This window comes from Pongo pygmaeus, chromosome 19 (assembly GCF_028885625.2).
Source record: "Pongo pygmaeus isolate AG05252 chromosome 19, NHGRI_mPonPyg2-v2.0_pri, whole genome shotgun sequence".
In the NCBI taxonomy this organism is placed as follows: domain Eukaryota; kingdom Metazoa; phylum Chordata; class Mammalia; order Primates; family Hominidae; genus Pongo; species Pongo pygmaeus.
Window position 1 is genome coordinate 84,009,202 of NC_072392.2, and position 20,817 is coordinate 84,030,018.

At 39.5% G+C, this 20,817-nt stretch overlaps 1 protein-coding gene across 40 annotated transcripts in view; it reads right to left on the reverse strand.

The window, feature by feature from the left end:
* CEP112 (centrosomal protein 112) overlaps window positions 1–20,817 on the reverse strand; it is a 598,860-nt gene that overhangs the window by 229,489 nt on the left and 348,554 nt on the right. For all 40 annotated transcript variants that reach the window (XM_054456162.2, XM_063656440.1, XM_063656450.1 and 37 more), the window contains one exon: window positions 2,364–2,594. In XM_054456162.2, the coding sequence (XP_054312137.1) occupies window positions 2,364–2,594 (231 nt within the window). The remainder of the gene's footprint in view (window positions 1–2,363; window positions 2,595–20,817) is intronic.

The window sequence follows — 20,817 nt, forward strand, 5'->3', positions numbered from 1 at the left end:
ACCCATAGTGCCTGGGATAATGCCTTTTTGGAATATAAAAATTCAGGTTTCTAATACTAATTTTTAAATTATCTTTACCCTGTAAATTAGCATCACGTATAAACCTACGTTTCACAAAGTTCATCTCCTATTAAAAAGAGGCATTTGGAATATGAATATATAATGCAGGAAAATTACGGCCTAAATTGGATGTGTTATATGTCTGACTTTGGCATATCCAATTTTCTTAAATCAAGGTGCACAGGTATCTGTGCTATTTAAGAACATTTACTTAGAAATACTTTGAACTGCTAGAAGAGTTGCCTGAAGCCAAGGTGAGGTGTGTGTAAAGAGTTAACAGAAAAGATAAGTGGCAACACCACTTTCCCTTTCCATCAGTCTCTCTTTTATCTGCTATTGTCAAAGTCTGAGACTATACCATATAAGAATGTTTCCTGGCCTGGTGCAGTGGCTTACGCCTGTAATCCCAGTACTTTGGGAGGTCGAGTTGGGTGGATTGTCCAAAGTCAGGAGTTTGAGACCATCCTGGCCAACATGGTAAAACCCCATCTCTACTAAAAATACAAAAATTAGCCAGACTTGGTGGCGGGTGCCTATAATCCCAGCTACTCAGGAGGCTGAGGCAGGAGAGTTGCTTGAACCCAGGTGCCGGAAGTTGCAGTGAGCCAAGATCTTGCCACTGCACTCCAGCCTGGGCAACAGAGTGAGACTCTGTCTCAAAAAAAAAAAAAAAAAAAAGAATATTTCCCTAATTCCTGAACTGTATAGTTTAGCATCGAGACATTATTATTTTATCCTGCTATGAGGGAATTATCACTAACATCCCACTTAGCCTGAACATGTCCCGAGTGGCCCAACCTATTGGTCTTGTAGTCTTCTTCCTTTCGGCAAAGAGGAATTCCATCTGTCCACTGGCTTGGGAAAATAGCCTTGGTGCTGCCCGTGACTGTTCCACCCTACTCCCCACCCCCCAGCATATTCCATGAACCAACAGTGAATGCTGTCAGCTCTACCTTCAGAACATATCCCGAATCTGATTAGGTTTTACTACCTTCATTGCTACTGGCTAGACCCAGCTCTCTATTACCTTTCCTCTATATTTTTGCAACAGTGTTTTAACTGTTCTCTCTACTTCCTCCTTTGCCATCAATTCAGCCTATTCTCAGCACAGCAGATGATGACATCCTATTCAAGTGTGAGTCAAATCATGTCACTCCTATGCTCAAAATCTGCCAAGTTCCTCTACTCATAGAGAGTCAAAGCAAAGCCCTCTCACTGGCCTACTCAGACTTACGTGACCTGGACCCACACCCTGAGGTTTCTTCTCTGGCCTCATCACTTTCCCTCTTCTTCTCACTCATCATTTCCAGACACACCACTTTCCCTGCTGTTCTGCCAAGAAGTCAGGCTCACTCCCGCCTATTTACAGTCTTTTTTCCTATTTATTTCTGGGTTCACAGCTATGCCATCAAGGGCCAAATCTGCTGAAATTTGACTTTCAAATGAATTAAATACAATAAAGCAAGTACATTAGGATCTCAGTCTATGTAAAATCAATGTAGTAATGGCTAGTATGGTATTGCATACTCTTTAAAAGCTCAACATTATTTGAAGATGAAGAGGGAAAGGTGGAAAGAAATTAAACAAAATTAGATGATTCTTAAGTTACCCTTTTCAAGTTTCTCATTCCCAAGATAAAGACTGGTCTTAAGAAACTCAAGAGGCAATTTTGGAAATAGCGATTCACATTTAGTACCTGACTGAAATAGTTATACTTTTTCTGAATGTCAAAAGAAAGAATATTTGAGATTGTACCTTGAATATAAGTCCAATCAAAATGTGTAAACATTATATTGACATTTATTCCAATAATATATAATTCTAAAAAGACTTTTCTTATCTCGACTGAAATATCAACCTGGGAAAATAAGTCATCATTTATGTGACACTGTTATAAAAAACTGTAAAATCTAGAAATGCTTATTAGACAACTGAGGGAAGATCTGAAACTTAGTCTCCATCTAGGAAAATTTAGGGATACAGCCCCAGTATTTCTAATCAAAATAATATTGGGCAATATTATAATATCACTTTATTACAATGTGTATTTAATTACTATGGAATAGGATATTCCATATAATCCCTTCCATGAAAGTTAAGGGAAAAGTTAGGAAATTCCCTAGATTATTTTACTGGTACTTAGACACAGGAGCAAGATACTTAAATTCCTCGATTAAAGAGTTTATACATTTAAAGAGTAATGCCATGTCTACCACCTTTTGGAGATTAAATATAAGGGTGGTGGCAATGGATTTTAAACATGGGTTTCAACTGTCTATTAAAAAACCAGTTAAATATCTTACCTTTTCCAGTGTCATCTCTGTCTCAGCAGCATGAGTCTTTTTCAGCTCTATTTTCATCTTTTCTGATTCAGCCTTCAGTTTATTGACGACAATCTCATGTTCCCTTGTAGCCCTTTGCTTTTCCTCTTCACGAAGAAGACCAAGCTCTACCAGCTGCTGTTTCCGCTGTGAGTTCACATTGATCAGTTCTTCTCTCAACTTATGAACCTGGGCCTCCATGTCAGCAATAACCTTGTTTTTAAAAATGGAAAAATGGGTAGAAGATATGAATAGGGAAGTCACAAAAGAAGAACCCATGGGTGAAAGGCCAATAAATGAAATATGAACATATGGAATAGAAAGCTTAGATTGCACTCCATCCTTCCTTCCCTCGCTCTTTCCCTTTCCCTTCCTTCCTTCCCTGCTCTTCCCTTTCCTTCCTTCCTTCCCTTTCCTTCCCTCCCTCCCTCCCTCCTTCCCTTCCCCTCCCCTTCCCTTCTCCCTTCCCTTCCTTCCTTCCCTCCCTTCCCTCCCTCCCTCCCTTCCTTCCCTCACTCCTTCCCTTCCTTCCTTCCTTCCCTCCCTCCCTCCCTCCCTCCCTCCTCTACTTCCTTCATTCCATATTGCCATGTCATTCCTTCCTAGCTCAGAGGCAAATACCACCTGGAACATTTTACCATACTTCTGGATCTTTAAACAACATATTGTTTAGTTTTACTTGTTTCTAATTTCTATGTAAATGGAATATTACATGTATTTTTCTGAAACTTGCTTTTTCAAATATTCAACATCATCATGTTCCTGAAATTCATCCAGTGTTACCTATTGGATTTTAACTTTTTATTGATTGATTTCTGCTTTTATTTTTATGTCCTTCTTCCTACTTTCCTAAGGTTTATTTTGTATTCCTTCTTCTAACTTCTTATTTTGGATACTTAACTCATTTATTTTTTATCATTTCTTCTTTTCTGATTTATAAATGTAACACTACAAATGTCTCTCTGAATACTGATTTAGTTCCATCTCTTTGGTTTAGATATGTGGTATTTTCATTATCGTTTAGTTCAAAATACCTTTTTAACTTCCATTATGATTTTTGTCTTTGACTTATGAACCATTTAGAAGTATGTTTCTTAATTCCCAAGCATATGGGACATATTAGTTTCCCAGGGTTGCCATAACAAAGTAGCACAAACTAGATGGCTTAAAAGAACAGAATTTTATTCTCTCATAGTTCTGGAGGCTAGAAGTCTTAAAATCAAGGTGTTGGCAGAGTTGGTTCCTTCTGGAAACTCTGAAGGAGAAGCTGTTCCATGCCTGTCTCCTAGCTTCTGGTATTTCCTGACAATCACTGTGCCTTGGTGTGTAAATGCATCATTCCAATCAGTGCCTTTGTTTTCTGATGGTTTTGTTCTCTCTGGGTGTCTGTGTCTCTGTGGTGCCCTATTTTATAAGGACACTGGTCACACTGGATTTAGGGCTCACCTTAATCCAGCATCACCTAATTTTAACTTGATTACATCTGCAAAGATTCTATTTCCGGCCGGGCGCAGTGACTCACGTCTGTAATCCCAGCACTTTGGGAGGCCAAGGCGGGTGGATCACAAGGTCAGGAGTTCAAGACCAGCCTGGCCAATATGATGAAACCCCGTCTCTACTGAAAATGCAAAAATTAGCTGGGCATGGTGGTGGGTAACTGTAATCCCAGCTGCTCGGAAGGCAGAGGCAGAGAACTGCTTGAACTTGGGAGGTGGAGGTTGCAGTGAGCTGAAATTGCGCCACTGCACTCCAGTCTGGGCAACAGAGTGAGACTCCATCTCCAGAAAAAAAAAAAAAAAATTCTATTTCCGGTTCTGTGTAGACAGGAAATTTTGAGAGGGACACCATTCAACTCAGGAAATGGACTTCAGTGGTTATTGTTTTGTCATTCACTTCTAATTGCATCGTGGCCAAAGAATGTAGTCTATCTCCCCTTAATTCTTTGCAAATTTTGAGAATGTTTGATGGCAAGTTATGTAGCCAATTTTTTAAAAGCTTCATGAATGATTGCTAAGAAATGTCTATTCTGTATTTTCTACAGTTTTCAGTGCTATATCCTATACATGCCTATCATATCAAGCTTGTTACATTGTTGAAATCTTCTGGCACTTACTTATTGCCACTAACACATTAGCCAGCAATGCAACATTTTCCAAAACACAATGATAAATGTTTCATTTCATGCCTAATGTACGTTCAACAAAGCACAGCCTAAACCAACATTTCCTTGACTGGAAACCAGAAAAATAAAAAAGTGACAGGAATCCAAATGTCACATTATGATGCTGGAAATAAGAATACAAAGCTAAATGATGAGAAGTTGCTTTGGTCAAAATATCTACAAGAATTATTTCATTTTCAATATAAATATTATATTCATCCTATTTTTAACAATTTTGTGATTTCTACATGATAAATAATAATTGCTATAATTTTGAGTGTTTACTTTGCACCAAGCATCTTATTTTGGATTGTGTTCAGTATACATTAGCTCGACTATTAACCCTGTGGACTCTCTACACTAGACTGGAAAAGACATCTAGAACAGTAATATTTGTGTTAGAGGAAAGAAAATGCTTTATAGTAATAAATCTGAGCCTTCGAGGCTGGAGGTGATAGGATGTCCCATTTTTATCCGGCCTTTCTAATAAAAGCTTACTTGAACTAGTCCCAAAGGAATGTGTGAGAGGACTTTATATAAAAGGCTGATCCTTGTAAACCAGTAGTGGAAAAATTAGTTATTTTTTCTTCAGGAAATCTATGCAATGTTTTAACATCTATTTGTTTCTCTATTTCATAGATTGATATCTGTATATCAATAATCAGCTGTGGCTCAATTGTCCGTGAAAACAGTCTTTTACCTTTTGTTCTTTGTTTTATAATGATTCTTTTGAACCCAAGAGAAGAGATAGTCCATGCAGTCAGATTCTGAAATAGAGGATACATCTTCTAAAAGCTGATAGACTTTAGCAGTGACAACAGTTATGTGTTTGGGAGGCAGAACATTCTTTTTTTTAAAAAAAGCTCAGGGATATCAACATGGCAGACAAGGATGGGTTGCTGGCTCCCTTCCCCAAGATCAATCCTGGAGAAAGCACAGGAAACACGAATCTGAGATACTAATGATTATAACAATAATAAACATAAAAGCAAATTTTGAGAAGCTCCTGGGTGGAATAAAAACAGTCCTAAGGGGGTACAGCCTGGGGAAGAAAATAATAGAAAACCGCTGTAAGAAGCTGGGTTGCAGGAATGCTTTACTTTCTGCTCTTGTCTCTCTATTTTGTTGCCAGGTAAAATCATATCTGTCCCATTACCATGTTGGGAGCAAGAACTCAACATTGTGTTGACATCAGTCAGTCAATACCAAGGAAAGCAAAGCCCTCCTTGGGTGAGGAGTTGAAGAAAACAGGCGCAGACTTCTCTGAACTTCCTGGGTATTCCCCCTTCCAAACGCTTCCCTCCAAACTCCCAGGACTAGTGACTCAGTCATTAGACACTTATTTCCAGGAGCTTAGGTAAATTCCCGAGCAGCAGGTTTTCCTGATGAAGTAACTGTGAAAGGGAGTGGTACGGCAATGCAGCGCTCTGTCTTGGGGTTCATAATCTCCTCCTTCCATAAGCTCATCCAACAGGTCAGGGACTAAAGGCGGGCCTTCTGCACCTCCCCAGTCAGGATATCTGATAGTCCCAGGGGAAAATGGGCTCCCTGGCCAAAGTAAATAAACCTGAGGAGCAAAACTGCTACCAAAAAGAGACATCTAAATAACATATATTATCTGAAGCAGTATAATTGGAACAGATGAAACAAGAATTTTTTAAGCACATAATAGGCTGGGTGTGTTGGCTTATGCCTGTAATCGCAGCACTTTGAGAGGCCAAGACAGGTGGATTTCTTGAGCCTAGGAGTTCAAGACCAGCCTTGGCAATATAGTGAGGCTCCTTCTCTACAGATAATACAGAAATGAGTCAGGTGTGGTGGGGTGCGCCTGCAGTCCCAGCTACTCAGGAGGCTGAGGAGAGATCAATTGAGCCCAGGAGGCTGCAGTGAACCATGGTCATACCCTGCACTCCAGCCTGGGTGACAGAAGGAGATCTTATCGCCAAAAAAAAAATCCATAATAAACATACAAATAGTAACATATATACTTAACATGCTGAAAAGTGTAATGGAAGAAGTTACACACATGAAGCTGCAATTAATAAGTCATAGAAGAAGGAAAAAGTGAAAATGATAGGAAAAAGAGCAAGTTAGCTAAAGCCAAAGCATAGAATTGTGCATTGGAAGGATGGTAAGATTGAAGAACTCCCTGGGAGGCGGCAGAGAAAGATAATAATACAGAAAATGTAAAAGAAAAGCTAATATTTGTGGAGGACAGAGGAAGTGACAACGTCTAAATAATGGAGTCTGAGAAAAATAGATATGGAAAGATTTTATCCAAGCTCAAGCCGATTTGAAAGTCTGCTTTTTATCATATACTGTATCATCTTAAAGTATTAAGAATTTCTCTTAAGGAAGAGTACATATTTATTGTACTTTATTAATTTGTTATTATGCATTTCTATCCCCAATTTTCACTATGGTTAGTACAAAATTAACATCCAAAAGCCATAAGGCCATAATGTCTTTTTTGAAAATTAAAAAATACATATATTTTTATAGATTTCGGAGCATAAGTACAGTTTGGTTACTTGGATATATTGCACAGTGGTAAAATCTGGGCTTTCAGTGTAACCACCAACCAAATATTATACATTGTGCCCACTAGGAAAGTTTTTAAAAAATGAGCAAAAATGTTAAGTTTTCCAAAAGCACTGAGACCATTCCAAATTGAATTTCAATCTCTGTCAATGTACATAAAAGTATTTTTATACACATTGTCATCACTGTGTAGATACTGTTCTATATTTTCACACACCCAATTTTAATTTAATTCCCATTTATTAGCATATTTGTCACATTTAGTGGCTCCCTGGTATTTCATCCTTCCAGTACAGGCATATCACAGAGATATTGTTTGTTTGGTTCCCGACCACCTCAATAAAGCAAATATTGCAATGAAGTGAATATTGCAATGAAGCAAATATCTCCATAAAGTGAGTCACATAAATTGGTTGGTTTCCCAGTGCATATAAAAGTTATAGACTATTCAGGAGTGTCCGAGGGAAAGAATACAGTCATGGGTTCTTAGTTTCTGTTTCTGGTTGGGCCAGTAAAGCCCGTTCCTCATCCCTCTTTTCTGCTTATCACTAGAGACAGAAACTTAAAAACCATGGCTTCTGGCTGCTAAAAGCCTAAAGCAAAACAAAACAGAACAACAACAACAAAATACGGTGGGTTGGACAAGCTTGCAGTTTATTCAGTGAGCATTATGTCTAAAAAACAATGTGCATTCCTTCATTTAAAATACATTATTGCTAAGAAGTATTAACGATCATCTAAGCCATTCTTAAGTCCTGATCATTTTGCTGGTGGAGAGTCTTGTCTTGATACTGATGGCTTGCTAACTGAACTCCTGACCTCGTGATCCACCCACCTCGGCCTCCCAAAGTGCTAGGACTACAGGTGTAAGCCACCGCACCTGGTCAATGTTTTTTATTTTAATGCATTAATGGAGTAAATTATATTATAGGTTATTTTCAAACGTTACATCAACCTTAGGTTACATTCAATTTTTTCCATAAGATAGTATTACTGGATTCAGTTTGCTAATAATTTGCTAATGATTTTTGAGAGATTGACCTGAGGTTTTTTTTTGGACTCTCCTTGGCATATTTTTAAATTGATGTTATGCTAGTCTCATAAATTGAGTTGCTGAATGATGCTACCTTTTTCATCCTCTGAAAGAATCAGTATAAGATGAGTTATTTGTTTCTTAAATATTTAGTGGAACTGGCCAGTAGGGCCATCTGGGCTTGATATTGTATATCTGGAAAACATTTTGACTACTATTTCAATTTTTCTGATGGTTATAGGATGATTCACATTTTCTGGTCTTTTACAGAGTCAGTTTTGGTAAATTTTTATAGTTTAGGAATTTTTCCTCTTCACCTAAATTTGATATTTGTTGGCATTTATAAATTTCTATGTCCTTGCATTCTCTACAACTTGGTGATTACATACTTTATTTTTATACGTTATTGGACTTGATTTGCTAATAATTCCAGATTTGTATGCATGTGTTCATGAGTGAGTTGGCCTGGAATTTTTATTTCTCTTCTTGCATCAGTCATCTTTTCTATCAATATTATAATCTTCTAAATTGGTTTGAGAGTATTTTTCTCTTTCTGTCTTCTCTGGAAAAGTTTGTAAAAGACTAGAGCGACCTGTCCCGTGGGAGATTTTTATAGAACTCACCTGTAAAATTACATGAACTCAGTGTTTTCTTTGTTGAAAGATTTTTAACTGTTTTTAAAATTTGCTTAATTATATTAGATTATTTAGTTTCCTGTTTTGTCTTGTGGCATTTTATGTATTCCTGGAAATTTGTCCATTTCACCTGGGTTCTCCAATTATTGGCATAATGCTTTTTTAATATCTTATTTTTTTAAACTCTGATGATCTGCAATATATCCTTTTTAAAATTATGGTTATTAATATCTCTCTTTTATTGATAACATTACCATAGCTTTATTTTTATTCCCAATATTGTTTATTTGCACTTTGTTCCTTGATCAGTCCTACCAGAAATTGCTTCATTTTTCTAACTTCTTAAGCTGGTTGCCTACTTCATTAACAATTAACCGTTTAAAAATAAATGGCAGGTTAAGTGTACCCATTTCTCTCATTTTAGCTTCGTCCTTCAAGATTTGAGAAGTACTATTTTCATTATCAATTATTTCTAAGTATTTTAATTTAAATGTTATAAATTTATTTTTGATTAGGAAATAACGTTGACATTGATAAGAATTTATAAGCCACAAAAGTAGATACAGTAAACTATCTTCCACTCACCCGGACTGTCATCAATAACCACCTCATCCCCACCCAAAATAGTACCAATGTAAAAAGTGTCAAAAGTGTCTTAGGTCTAATTCCAGAGATCAAATCAAAGTGCTTTTAATTTTACCTTAATTTTATCTTATGGAAAAAACTGAATGTAACCTAAGGTTGATGTAACGTCTGAAAATAACCTATAACATAGTTTACTCCATCAATGCATTAAAAGAAAAAACATTGGCCAGGTGCGGTGGCTTATGCCTGTAGTCCTAGCACTTTGGGAGGCTGAGGCAGGCAGATCACGAGGTCAGGAGTTCAAAACCAGCCTGGCAACATGGCGAAACATGTCTCTACTGAAAATACAAAAATTAGCTGGGCGGGGTGGTGGGTGCCTGTAATCTCAGCTACTCGGGAGGCTGAGGCAGGAGAATCGTTTGAACCCAGGAGGCAGAGGTTGCAGTGAGCTGAGATCGCGCCATTGCACTCCAGCCTGGGTGACGGGGTGAGACTCCATCTCAAAAAAAAAAAAAAAAAAAAAAAAAAGAAAAGAAAAAACATTATGATTATCTGAATACACAGAAAAACATCTGATAAAATTAAACAACAAAAATTCTAAGCAAAATAGAAATAGAAAAGATCACTTTAACCAGATAAAAGGTATTTGCCAAAAGACTCATCAAATTTCATTCATTCTTTATTGTGAAGTTTTAAAATATCCCTTTTAAACTAGGAAGAAGAAAAGAAGGTCTACTATCATTACTTGTAGTCACAAGTGTATGACAAGAACATAAAAAAAAGAAACTGGGCCAGGTGCAGTGGCTCATGCCTGTAATCCCAGCACTTTGGGAGGCTGAGGAGGGTGGATCACGAGGTCAGGAGTTTGAGACTAGCCTGGTCAACATAGTGAAACCCTGTCTCTACTAAAAATACAAAAAAAAAAAAAAATTAGCCGGGCGTGGTGGCGGGCGCCTCCAGCTGCTTGGAAGGCTGAGGCAGGAGAATCTCTTTAACCCGGGAGGCAGAGGTTGCAGTGAGCCAAGATTGCGCCACAGCACTCCAGCCCAGGAGACAGTGAGAGACTCCAACTCAAAAAAAAAAAAAAAAACCTATCTTTAATCATCGATGCCATGACGGTATATATAAAAAATGAAAATGAATGTACAAATTATTAGAAATAATAAGAGCTTAGAGTGATGTTTGAATGATCAATGTTCAAAAAGCAACTGCAGTTTTTATACATCAGCAAAAACATTATAAACATTTACAACTATGACAACAAAGAATCTTAGAAATAAGCCTATCAAAAGATGTGCAAAATCCTAAGGAAAAAAATACAAGGCTTTTTGAAAGACATAAAAGGAAGATCTAAATAACTAAGAGATATATCAGGGTGATGAAAGTCTCTTCATCAGTTTTCTGCAGATTAATCTAGAGTGTAAGTCCAATTAAAAATTCAAGAAGAGCTTTCGAGAAACCTGACAAGGTGAATCTAAAATGTACAGGGACAAACATAGTACCGTGACACCCCTAAAAAGAACAGGCGGTGTGATATTCCCTACAACAAATTTGGGTCTAACATAATGTTATTATAATCAACACAGTATAGTCTTATTATAGAGAACAGAAAAAAATTGACCAACGAAACAGAATTGAGAGCCTAGAAACAGGCTCACACTGGACAGAGCTGGCGTCACAGTTTAGTGGGGATGTGACAAGCCATGTATTCTAAAAATTATGCTGACACGAGAAGTTATTCCTACTGGGAAAAATAAAAGCAAGCCCCTATCTTACACAATGTACAAAAATAAGTTATTTCCATTTTTAGGTCTATATCCAAGAGAAATATAAGCTATGTTAACACAAAAACTTGTAACATGAATGTTCATAGCAGCAATTTTCATAACAGCTTCAAAGGAGAAACCACCAAAATGTCCATCAATTTATGAACACGCAAATGAAATACAGTATATCCACGCAGTGGAATATTATTCAGCAATAAAGAGAAATGCAGAACGAATACATGCTACAGTAGGAATGAACCTTGAAAACACGCTGAGTGAAGGAAGCCATTCACAACATACTGCATGATTCCAATATTTTACACGAAATATCTGAAACAAGCACATCTATAGAGATAGATTAGATTAGTGGATTGTCTAGGTCTGGGAGTGTTGAGTGGAAATGAAGAGTGACCATTAATGGGTCTGAGTTTTTGGAGAGAGGTGACACAGTTAATGGTGATGATGGTTTTGCAACCCTGAAGATACTGAAAACCACTGAATTGCACAGTGTAAATAGGTGAATTGTATGGAATGGCAATTATATCTCAATAAGACTGTTTTTTTTTAAATCAGTTCTTAGGGGATGAGAGACCAAATGTGAGACAAAACTTTTAAAAATATGGGAGATGGCTTTATGACTTCAAAGTAAGGAAAGGCACGACTTAAAGGGCACTAACTTGAAAAGACTGATGAATTAGATTGCAATACAGTTAAGAACCTTTGTTCATCAAAAGACACAAGGAAGAGAACAAAAAACTAAATCACAAACTGTAAGGGAACATCTGCAACATATGTAACTTACAAAAGAATATTATCCAGAATGTCTAAAGTATATCAACAAGTAAAAGATAAATAACCCAACAGAAAATAAGTAAAACAATACATGACTAGGCACATCATAAAAGGCAACATTTTAATGGTAAACATGAAAAGGTGCCCAACTTCATTAGTCATCACAAATGCAAATTAAGGCTATTTTGATATCATTTTAAAATCACCATATTTGCAAAAATTAAGAAGTCTGACAATACCAAATGCTGGCAAGAGTGTTTATCAATGGGTACTCTTACACATTACTGATTTGGGTGTAACATGATAAAACCCTACTGTAAGTTAACTTGGCACTACCTCGGAAAGTTGGACACATTCATAAGCTATATGTATCAAGAATCTCTTACACATGAACACCAGGCACATGCCCAAGAATGTACACAGCAGTATTTGTACCATAACTCAACTTGTCCCTCATGGTTGTCACTGATTTATCTGGATACAATGGAATATTATATACAGCAAAACAAACTAACCAGAGCTGTGCACAACACAATGGGTGAATCTTAAACATAAGATACTGAATGAAAAATGCAAATCAGATTACCTACAACATGCAACCATTTTTACAAAGTTCAAAAACAAACAAAAATAAACAATATTTTGCTCAGGGAATACATATATGTACAATAAAGCCATAAAACATTATTAGATAACTATCAACACACACTTATGAATAATGGTTAACTCTGGGGAAGGGTGGTCAGGAATATGGGAAAGGAAGGAGTGCACAGGTACAGGTAGCAATTTTAATAATGTTCCAATTCTTGGCCGGGCGTGGTGGCTCATGCCTGTAATCCCAGCACTTTGGGAGGCCAAGGCGGGTGGATCACGAGGTCAGGAGATCAAGACCATCCTGGCTAATACGGTGAAACCCCGTCTCTACTAAAAATACAAAAAATTAGCCAGGCGTGGTGGCGGGCGCCTGTAGTCCCAGCTACTCAGGAGGCTGAGGCAGGAGAATGGTGTGAACCTGGGAGGCGGAGCTTGCAGTGAGCCGAGATCATGCCACTGACTCCAGCCTGGGCGACACAGCGAAACTCCGCCTCAAAAAATAATAATAATAATAATGTTCCAATTCTCAACTTGAGTGGTCAGTTCATGATGTTCATTTAGTTGTATGTATTAGTATTTAAATATTAATTATGACACACATTCTTTGTATGTATCAGACACTAGATAAAAATTTTAAAAAGATGATGCAGACGTTTTAAGCCCAGCTGACAAGAATGCTTCTAAAAGATAATTTCTTAAATTTTAGGACAATAATTATTTTTAATACATTGTAAGAGTGCTATTTATTATGGAAATGCACATAGCCCAACAATTTTTCTTTTTTTGTGAATATTTCATAGGAGACACTTAATTCTAATTATGTTTTTGAATATTACATGGCTTCATTATTCCTTACTTTTGTTTAGTATTTAATAAAGTTAATTAAAAAATAACATATTCTCCTCAGAATAACATATTAGTAGTTCTAGTATACATTTTAATTATGTATTGTTAATATTAAGACCACCAAATTTATTATTTTAAATCGTATGAAATGTATCAACATTATTCCTCCATTTTCATTATTCTGGACACAATAAATATGCATACTTGGATTTAAGCTTATAAATTCAAAAAATACATTATTTTAATTTATGGTCTTTTAGTCTCCTAATATTATTTTGTAAATGTCACATGCAAAAGAATTTTTTTTATTTTATAAACAACTCCCATAAGACCTTAAGCATAGAAGAATTTAACCTTAAAAGAAAACATGGCTTTTGCCTTCCAAAGATAAAAGTTACTACTAGAAATAATGATAGATGGTTAATATGTTTCTAACAAATTAAATACAATAATTAAATACTAATCAGCTCTGTTTTGAAGCAGGAGAATGGTGTGTCATGAGCACGACGAGTTCAGGCCATAGGCATGATTAAAAAGAAACAAAATGGGCCGGGCGCGGGGGCTCACGCCTGTAATCCCAGCACTTTGGGAGGCAGAGGTGGGCGAATCACAAGGTCAGGAGATCAAGACCATGGTGAAACTCCGTCCCTACTAAAAATACAAAAAAAAATTAGCTGGGTGCGGTGGCGGGTGCCTGTAGTCCTAGCAACTCAGGAGACTGAGGCAGGAGAATGGCGTGAACCTGGCAGGTGGGGCTTACAGTGAACAAAGATTGCACCACTGCACTCCAGCCTGGGTGACAGAGCAAGACTCTGTCTCAAAAAAACAAAAAAGAAACAAAATGCTAGAAGACAGACTATTAGGAGGTTTTAATTCAGCACAGTCTGAGGCAGAGGTGTTCCTAGAAAGGTGAGTGCCGCCACGGCCAGGCGCAGTGGCTCACGCCTGTAATCCCAGCACTTTGGGAGGCCGAGGCAAGCAGATCATGAGGTAAAGAGATCGAGACCAACCTGGCCAACATGGTGAAACCCCGTCTCTACTAAAAATACAAAAATTAGCTGGACAGGGGCACGCACCTGTAGTCCCAGCTACTCGGGAGGCTGAGGCAGGAGAATTGCTTGAACCCGGGAGGCAGAGGTTACAGTGAGCCAAGATCGCGCCACTACACTCCAGCCTGGGCAACAGAGTAAGACTCCGTCTCAAAAAACAAAAAAAAGAGAGTGCCTCCTGGGAACTCTGGATTTGACACAGGTTTCAGATCTTTCAGATTTTTGATCCTCGGGCAGTTTGCCACTCCATGTGTCCACCTAACTATCCATTACCTCTTCGAGTCATATTTTAAGATGCTGGGTTGTCTATGTTAATGTGCCTGAGTGTCCCTTTCAGAAGAGCTGTAGCCTTGTTTATACCCAAGATGTAGCAAGCAAGCAGAATTTTCAAGATGTGAATTAGATTTCAAGAGAAGCAGTCCAAGCTCCTGACTTCCTCATCACTGGAAATTTATTCCCACAGTGAAAGGGCAAGGACCCTAATAACTGGGGCCCTGACACCATTCTCCCACCTTTCTTGACATTCTTCAGCTGGTCACAATTAGTTAGCGATACAGTATGGAAGTGACTAACTATTGGTCAGGCATTATCAGAACTGGTTCATTCAGGCTTCTGAGAGCACGATGACACAGAATACAAATGTACTTGTGCTTCTTATGTAAATTATGGGTGAGTGTAGACTAGAAAGGCTGAGGTGTGCCTGCTCATGGCTGTTGGCTAAAGGAAAGAGCAGTACAACACCACCGGCATCTTTATTATTACAAGGACGTAAATGCCCCAGGACTGAAAACCTCCCAGATGAGTAAAGATGTAAAATGAACATCTAATTTCTCGACTGGTCACATCATGTAGAAAAGGTCAGAGTGCTACTATAGCCACTATAGCCACTCCTGCAGTGGGCGTGCTTTTTAGGGGTAAGCAAGTGTGTGTGTGTGTGTGTGTACGTATCTATGTACCTTTTATTCACTTGGTCCTTTCATTTTACTTTATACAGGAAAGACTGTTTTTTTTGTGGGTTTTGTGGGGTTTTTTTGAGACATGGTCTCACTCTGTCGCCCAGGCTGGAGTGCAGTGTCATGATCTCGGCTCACTGCAGCCTCACCTTCCCAGGCTCAAGCGATCCTCCCACCTCAGCCTCCCCAGTAGCTGAGATCACAGGCACATGCCACCACAACTGTCTAATTTTTGTATTATTTGTAGAGACAGGGTCTTGCCATGTTGCCCAGGATGGTCTGGAACTCCTGAGCTCAAGTGATCTGCCCGTCTTGGCCTCCCAAAGTGCTGGGATTACAGGTGTGAGCCACTGCGCCCAGCCAAGAAGGACTATTGCAGTTGGTGTGCATGGCTTGTATATAAGTGAGATAACTAGCTTATGGTAAGTATCATACAGTGAGAACTAAAAGTACTATATTGAGGAGGGCAAGTTGCTAGATATGTATCTATAATACTGATGGCAGCAACAGGCCGTCCAGATCCCCAAGGCAACCTACTGTACCACCCACACCCTTGCACAGCTGGGCAGGACCCGCTTCCAGGCCTGGAGCCTCTGCCACGGCCTCAACCTCCCTCCCCACAGGTCTCAGGAGCCCACCAGCACGTGGCTGAAGGTGCAGCTGGGGACTCGTGAAGCCAGTCCCAAGAGCATCAGGTTTGCTTGGGCAGGGTTGGCTAGGGTTGCCAGGCCACCTGCCCCTCACCTGCCACTGCTGCAGGGAAAATGCAGAGAGAAGGTGGGCAGTGTGCAGAACCCACTCCTAGGAGTCCCCTGGAGCCCGCCACTCTGGGAGCTGTTTTGATGGGGCCATGTCACCTCACAGTGGGGGAGCAGCACGGTTGGGCACAGAGGGGTGGACAGAGAGGTCCCCTGAGGCGGAGCTGGGCCCAGGGCGGTGCTGCGCTCTACACAGCCGGTGGGAGCTGGGAGCAGGCAGGAGCCTCACCCTCCTGGGTGCAGCTGCAGTCACTCAGGTCGTGGCTGTGGACCTGGGCTTCCCTGTGCTCTTGGGGTCTAGAAGCAGGCAGGAGCCCTGCCATCCTGGGTGCAGCTGCAGCCACCCAGACGCAGCCACATACCCAGGCATCTCTGCACTCTCAGGGGCCTGGGAAGGCCCCCATTTCCCCAACAGGGTCAGAGGTGTCTGCTCCCACTGCCTGGCCTCTCCCTGCTCCCGGCACCCACTCCAATCCTGGAGCGAGGTTCGGGCCGAGCCCAGGTGCCATTGCAGCCTGGTCAGTTGTGCGCACCCTGGAGGCATCACGGACACAGCAGCCCCCTGCTGCCTCAGTCCCCTCCAGACTTTGGGCACCAACGGGCACGGGAAGGAGGCCAAGGCGGGGCTAAGGGCAGCTTGGCACTGGCCTGCGCCCCTTGGCACAAACAGCCTGGGCACCATGAATGGCAGCAGGAGGCAGACAGGCTTCTGGGAGAAAGGAGGTGGGTCCCCGGTGAAGCCCCACCTTCAAGCCAGGGAGGGGCTAAAGCCTGGGAGCTGGGCTGCTGGTCCCCGCAGATGGCAGTGGAAACCTGTGGTGCTTTTTCCCGGCCTGTCATAGCCATCCGTGGACCAGTTACAGGCACTTCCTCCCCTCTGAGGCCCATAAAAAGCCCCAGACCCAGCCAGATCAGAAGAGACAAAGGATGACCAGCTGCCAAGAGGAGCTACCCACCTCAGGTCCCCTCTCTGCTGAGAGCTAACACTCATTGGGACAATCTGCCTGCAGAGAGGAGCTACCCTCTCTGCTAAGAGCTGAACACCTGTCTAGACACCCTGGCTATAGAGAGGAGCTACCCACTCTGGGTCTCCTCTGAGCTGTTCTATTGCTCAATAAAGCTCCTCTTCATCTTGCTCACCCTCCACTTGTCTGCATACCTCATTCTTCATGGACACAGGACAAGAACTTGGGACCTGCCAAAAAAACAAACCCATGCCCCTTGCTCACCACATTGCAGGTGACAAGAAGGAGAGAGGAGAGAAGAGAGAAGGAGAGAAGAGCTGCAGCCCTGCAGGGAGCCCAGACCCAGGAGCTCCCCAAGCCAGGGCTGTAACATCCTCTTTAAAGCTCTGTGGTTGCTGACGTCTCCAAGCTTCTGGGTGCCACACCACATTCCCCTGTGTTAGCCATGGCAGCTGCTTATGGTATGCCCAGTCCAGCTGCAACCTTGCAGGGAGCTAGCACGCCTGGAGCTGCCCACCCCACCACTGCCAGCATGCCGGTCTGTGCACAGCAGCTGGAGCCCATGCTCGCTCACATACTATTCACCACTTTGAGTGGGATCCAGGCAGGTAATGCAAGCTGACACAGCCTGCCAGGCCAAGTGGGTGAAACAAACCCAGAGGACCAGAGCAAAAACCGGGCAAAGACACCACTGGCCACAGAGGTTTCTGGCTGGCAAAGCAACGCCCCAAGGATCCTGTAACAATAATCTTACTTTGAAGATTTTGAAAATACTCCAGGACCATACAGTAATTCAAAGTCATTATTACAAAGACCAATTATCAATGTAAAGTCACATAAATGTATACAGTTTAAGAGATTGGGGTTAATCTACAGAAGCCAGATGAATATCCTATAAGTAATTTTGAAAAAAAAAAATCTTATTATTAGCTATTTACTTTTATGGAGCCTATACATTTAAATTCTCCTTACCTCTTTTTCTTTAGATTCTAAGTAATAAGGAGCTTATTATTTAATAACTTAGCTTTATTTATTACTATGTATTTCCCATTTTAATATGTTTTTATATAAATCACCCCAAATTTGTTCTTAGTTATATGTCCCTAAAATTTCACTGAGACCGTTGTCAAGTTGGAAATACTGGGAGATAACTTTTAGTGTCTGCAGCGGCCAGCTTATGAAGTAAAGGGGGAATGAAGTCACCCATGGCTATTTTTTCAAATAATGTTGAAGGGGGAAAAAAAACCTGATGACTAGGTTTGAAAATACATATTTCTGTTATTTATAATATATAATCGAAGTATATATTTATTATGAGTTTATATTATTATATGTATTAATAAATTTTTTAAATTAAAATATAAAGAAGAGATATTCTTTCTGTTATATTTGGTTCTTGTTCCTTATGTCAAAGTTATGAATGAGGCAAAATTTCAGATTTTTGTCTAAAACTTTTCCTCCAGCAAAATAAAATATCTCATTTTACTTTTTAATAAAAGAAATACATTGATGGCCAGGTGCAGTGGCTCACACCTATAATCCCAGCACTTCCCAGAGGGCAAAGAAGACAGATCAATTGAGGTCAGGAGTTCAAGACCAGCCTGGCCAACAAGGTGAAACCCCGTCTCTACTAAAAATACAAAAATTAGCTGGGCATGGTGCCGGGCACCTGTAATTCCAGCTACTTGAGAGGCTGAGGCAGGAGAATCGCTTGAGCCTGGCAGATGAAGGTTGCAGCGAGCTGAGATCGTGCCACTGCACTCCAGCCTGGGCAACAAAGTGAGACTCCGTCTCAAAATTTAAAAAAAAAATACATTGAAAGAAGTATGCATTTTGAGATTTATCAAATATATAGAATTGATGTTTTGAAACTGAATATTCAGATTTCGAAGGACAGCATACACATAAAAAAAATAGACCATATTAGGAAAATACTGTTGTATCAATAAAAAAAATATTTTGGATAGGTTCAACCTGTCAATTTATTTCATGGAGATTGAATTTATATAATGCATACAACTATATATATGTTCATTAGTGTTTAAAAACTGAAATTCATCTAAACTGAAAATAAAAAGCATATTTTACTATACAATTATACAATATGCGTTTTAACATTTTTTGGAAATGATTGATTTCAAATTAAGTCACAAGTTATATAGTTATTTTATAGGTGAGGCAACGTTTTGCTGTAAGTTTCTGAATTAAAGTCTATATTTTTTATAGTATTTTTATAGGGCTCAAACTTGAACACGTGTTCTCATAAGTTATTGCATAGACAGGTAGCTAGTAACAGTAGAAAAGAGACACATTAAGGGATGCAGGTAAAGTCACATAAAAGTCTGGGCAAGAAACCAGCTCTTCAGATGCCTAGGCCAGCACATTTTCTATTTTTAACCTGCTGCATTCTAATCTGCAAATAGAACTTTCTTCACTAATATTGTCTGTGCTTTATCAAGTGGAAAATATTTTTAAGATCCCTTAAATGACCAAGAGCTATTTAGAAATACAGCCAGCAGATTACCTTTAAAGTGATTCAAAAATTGTTTGGAGAGCCAATAAGGCATATTTGGTATTATTTGAAGTGCATGTGTGTTTTTCAACTCTTGTTCTACTATTATTATTACATCTAGTAATTGGAAATGAAATCATTAGCCCATCTTGTGGTTCAGTGAAAATATTTCCTCTGCAACTTGTAAAGACGAAGAAGAGGCTTAAATTCACCCAAACTCCAAATAGGTTAGCTGTGGAAGGAATTCTATACACAAGACTAAAGTGTGGCACCTTTGTTCACAATGACACTAGTAAACTACAAGATGAAGGAGAGGATAGAACTTAACATATAGTAAAGGCAAGATAAACTTTCTTTTTTTTTTTTTTTTCAGACAGTCTCGCTCTGTCGCCCAGGCTGGAGTGCAGTGGTGCGATCTCCACTCACTGCAAGCTACGCCTGCTGGGTTCACACCATTCTCCTGCCTCAGCTTCTCAAGTAGCTGGGACTACAGGCAGGCGCCTGCCACCACACTCGGCTACTTTTTTTTGTATTTTTAGTAGAGACGGGGTTTCACCGTGTTAGCCAGGATGGTCTCGATCTCCTGACCTCGTGACCCACCCGCCTAGGTCTCCCAAAGTGCTGGGATTACAGGCGTGAGCCACCACGCCCGGCCAATAAACTTTAATTTGGTTAAAAATTTTAGAACAATTAATACCCAGGTTTGGAGCACACTACAAAGGTCTAATGTCAAGAAAAAAAAATTATCTTGCCTGCAAAAGAGGACAGTACTCTAGGTAGAGAATAAAAAAGAGAGAAAGAAAGAGAGTGAAAATACAAAAACAAACAAAAAGCAATCAGTGTATGTGCTTATCTGAAAGGGGAGAAAACTTCAAAAGGAGAATTAAAACATGTTACGAGTTCACATGAACTGGAAAGCATTATGGCTACATTTGTTTTTTTGTGAGTAACGATACTGGTAAAGATTCATAACTGATGTTGAAATTTCTAGTTTTATTTTAAAAGAACTACCCAAATCATCTAATTAAAAATAGATCTTAAAGAAAGTGAGTTAAAAACTCCATAACAATTTGCTCCTAGGTTAAGTTAAAACTAAAAAAGGAAAAAGAAGGTTCATAGCACATTGATCTATTTTGGAAAATTGCAATTGAAATATCTACTACACGTAAAATAGCTATGTAGAAGCATTTATTATATAAATTAAATGATTTAAAAGGTAATAGAAGTACTATATATATTTTTTTAG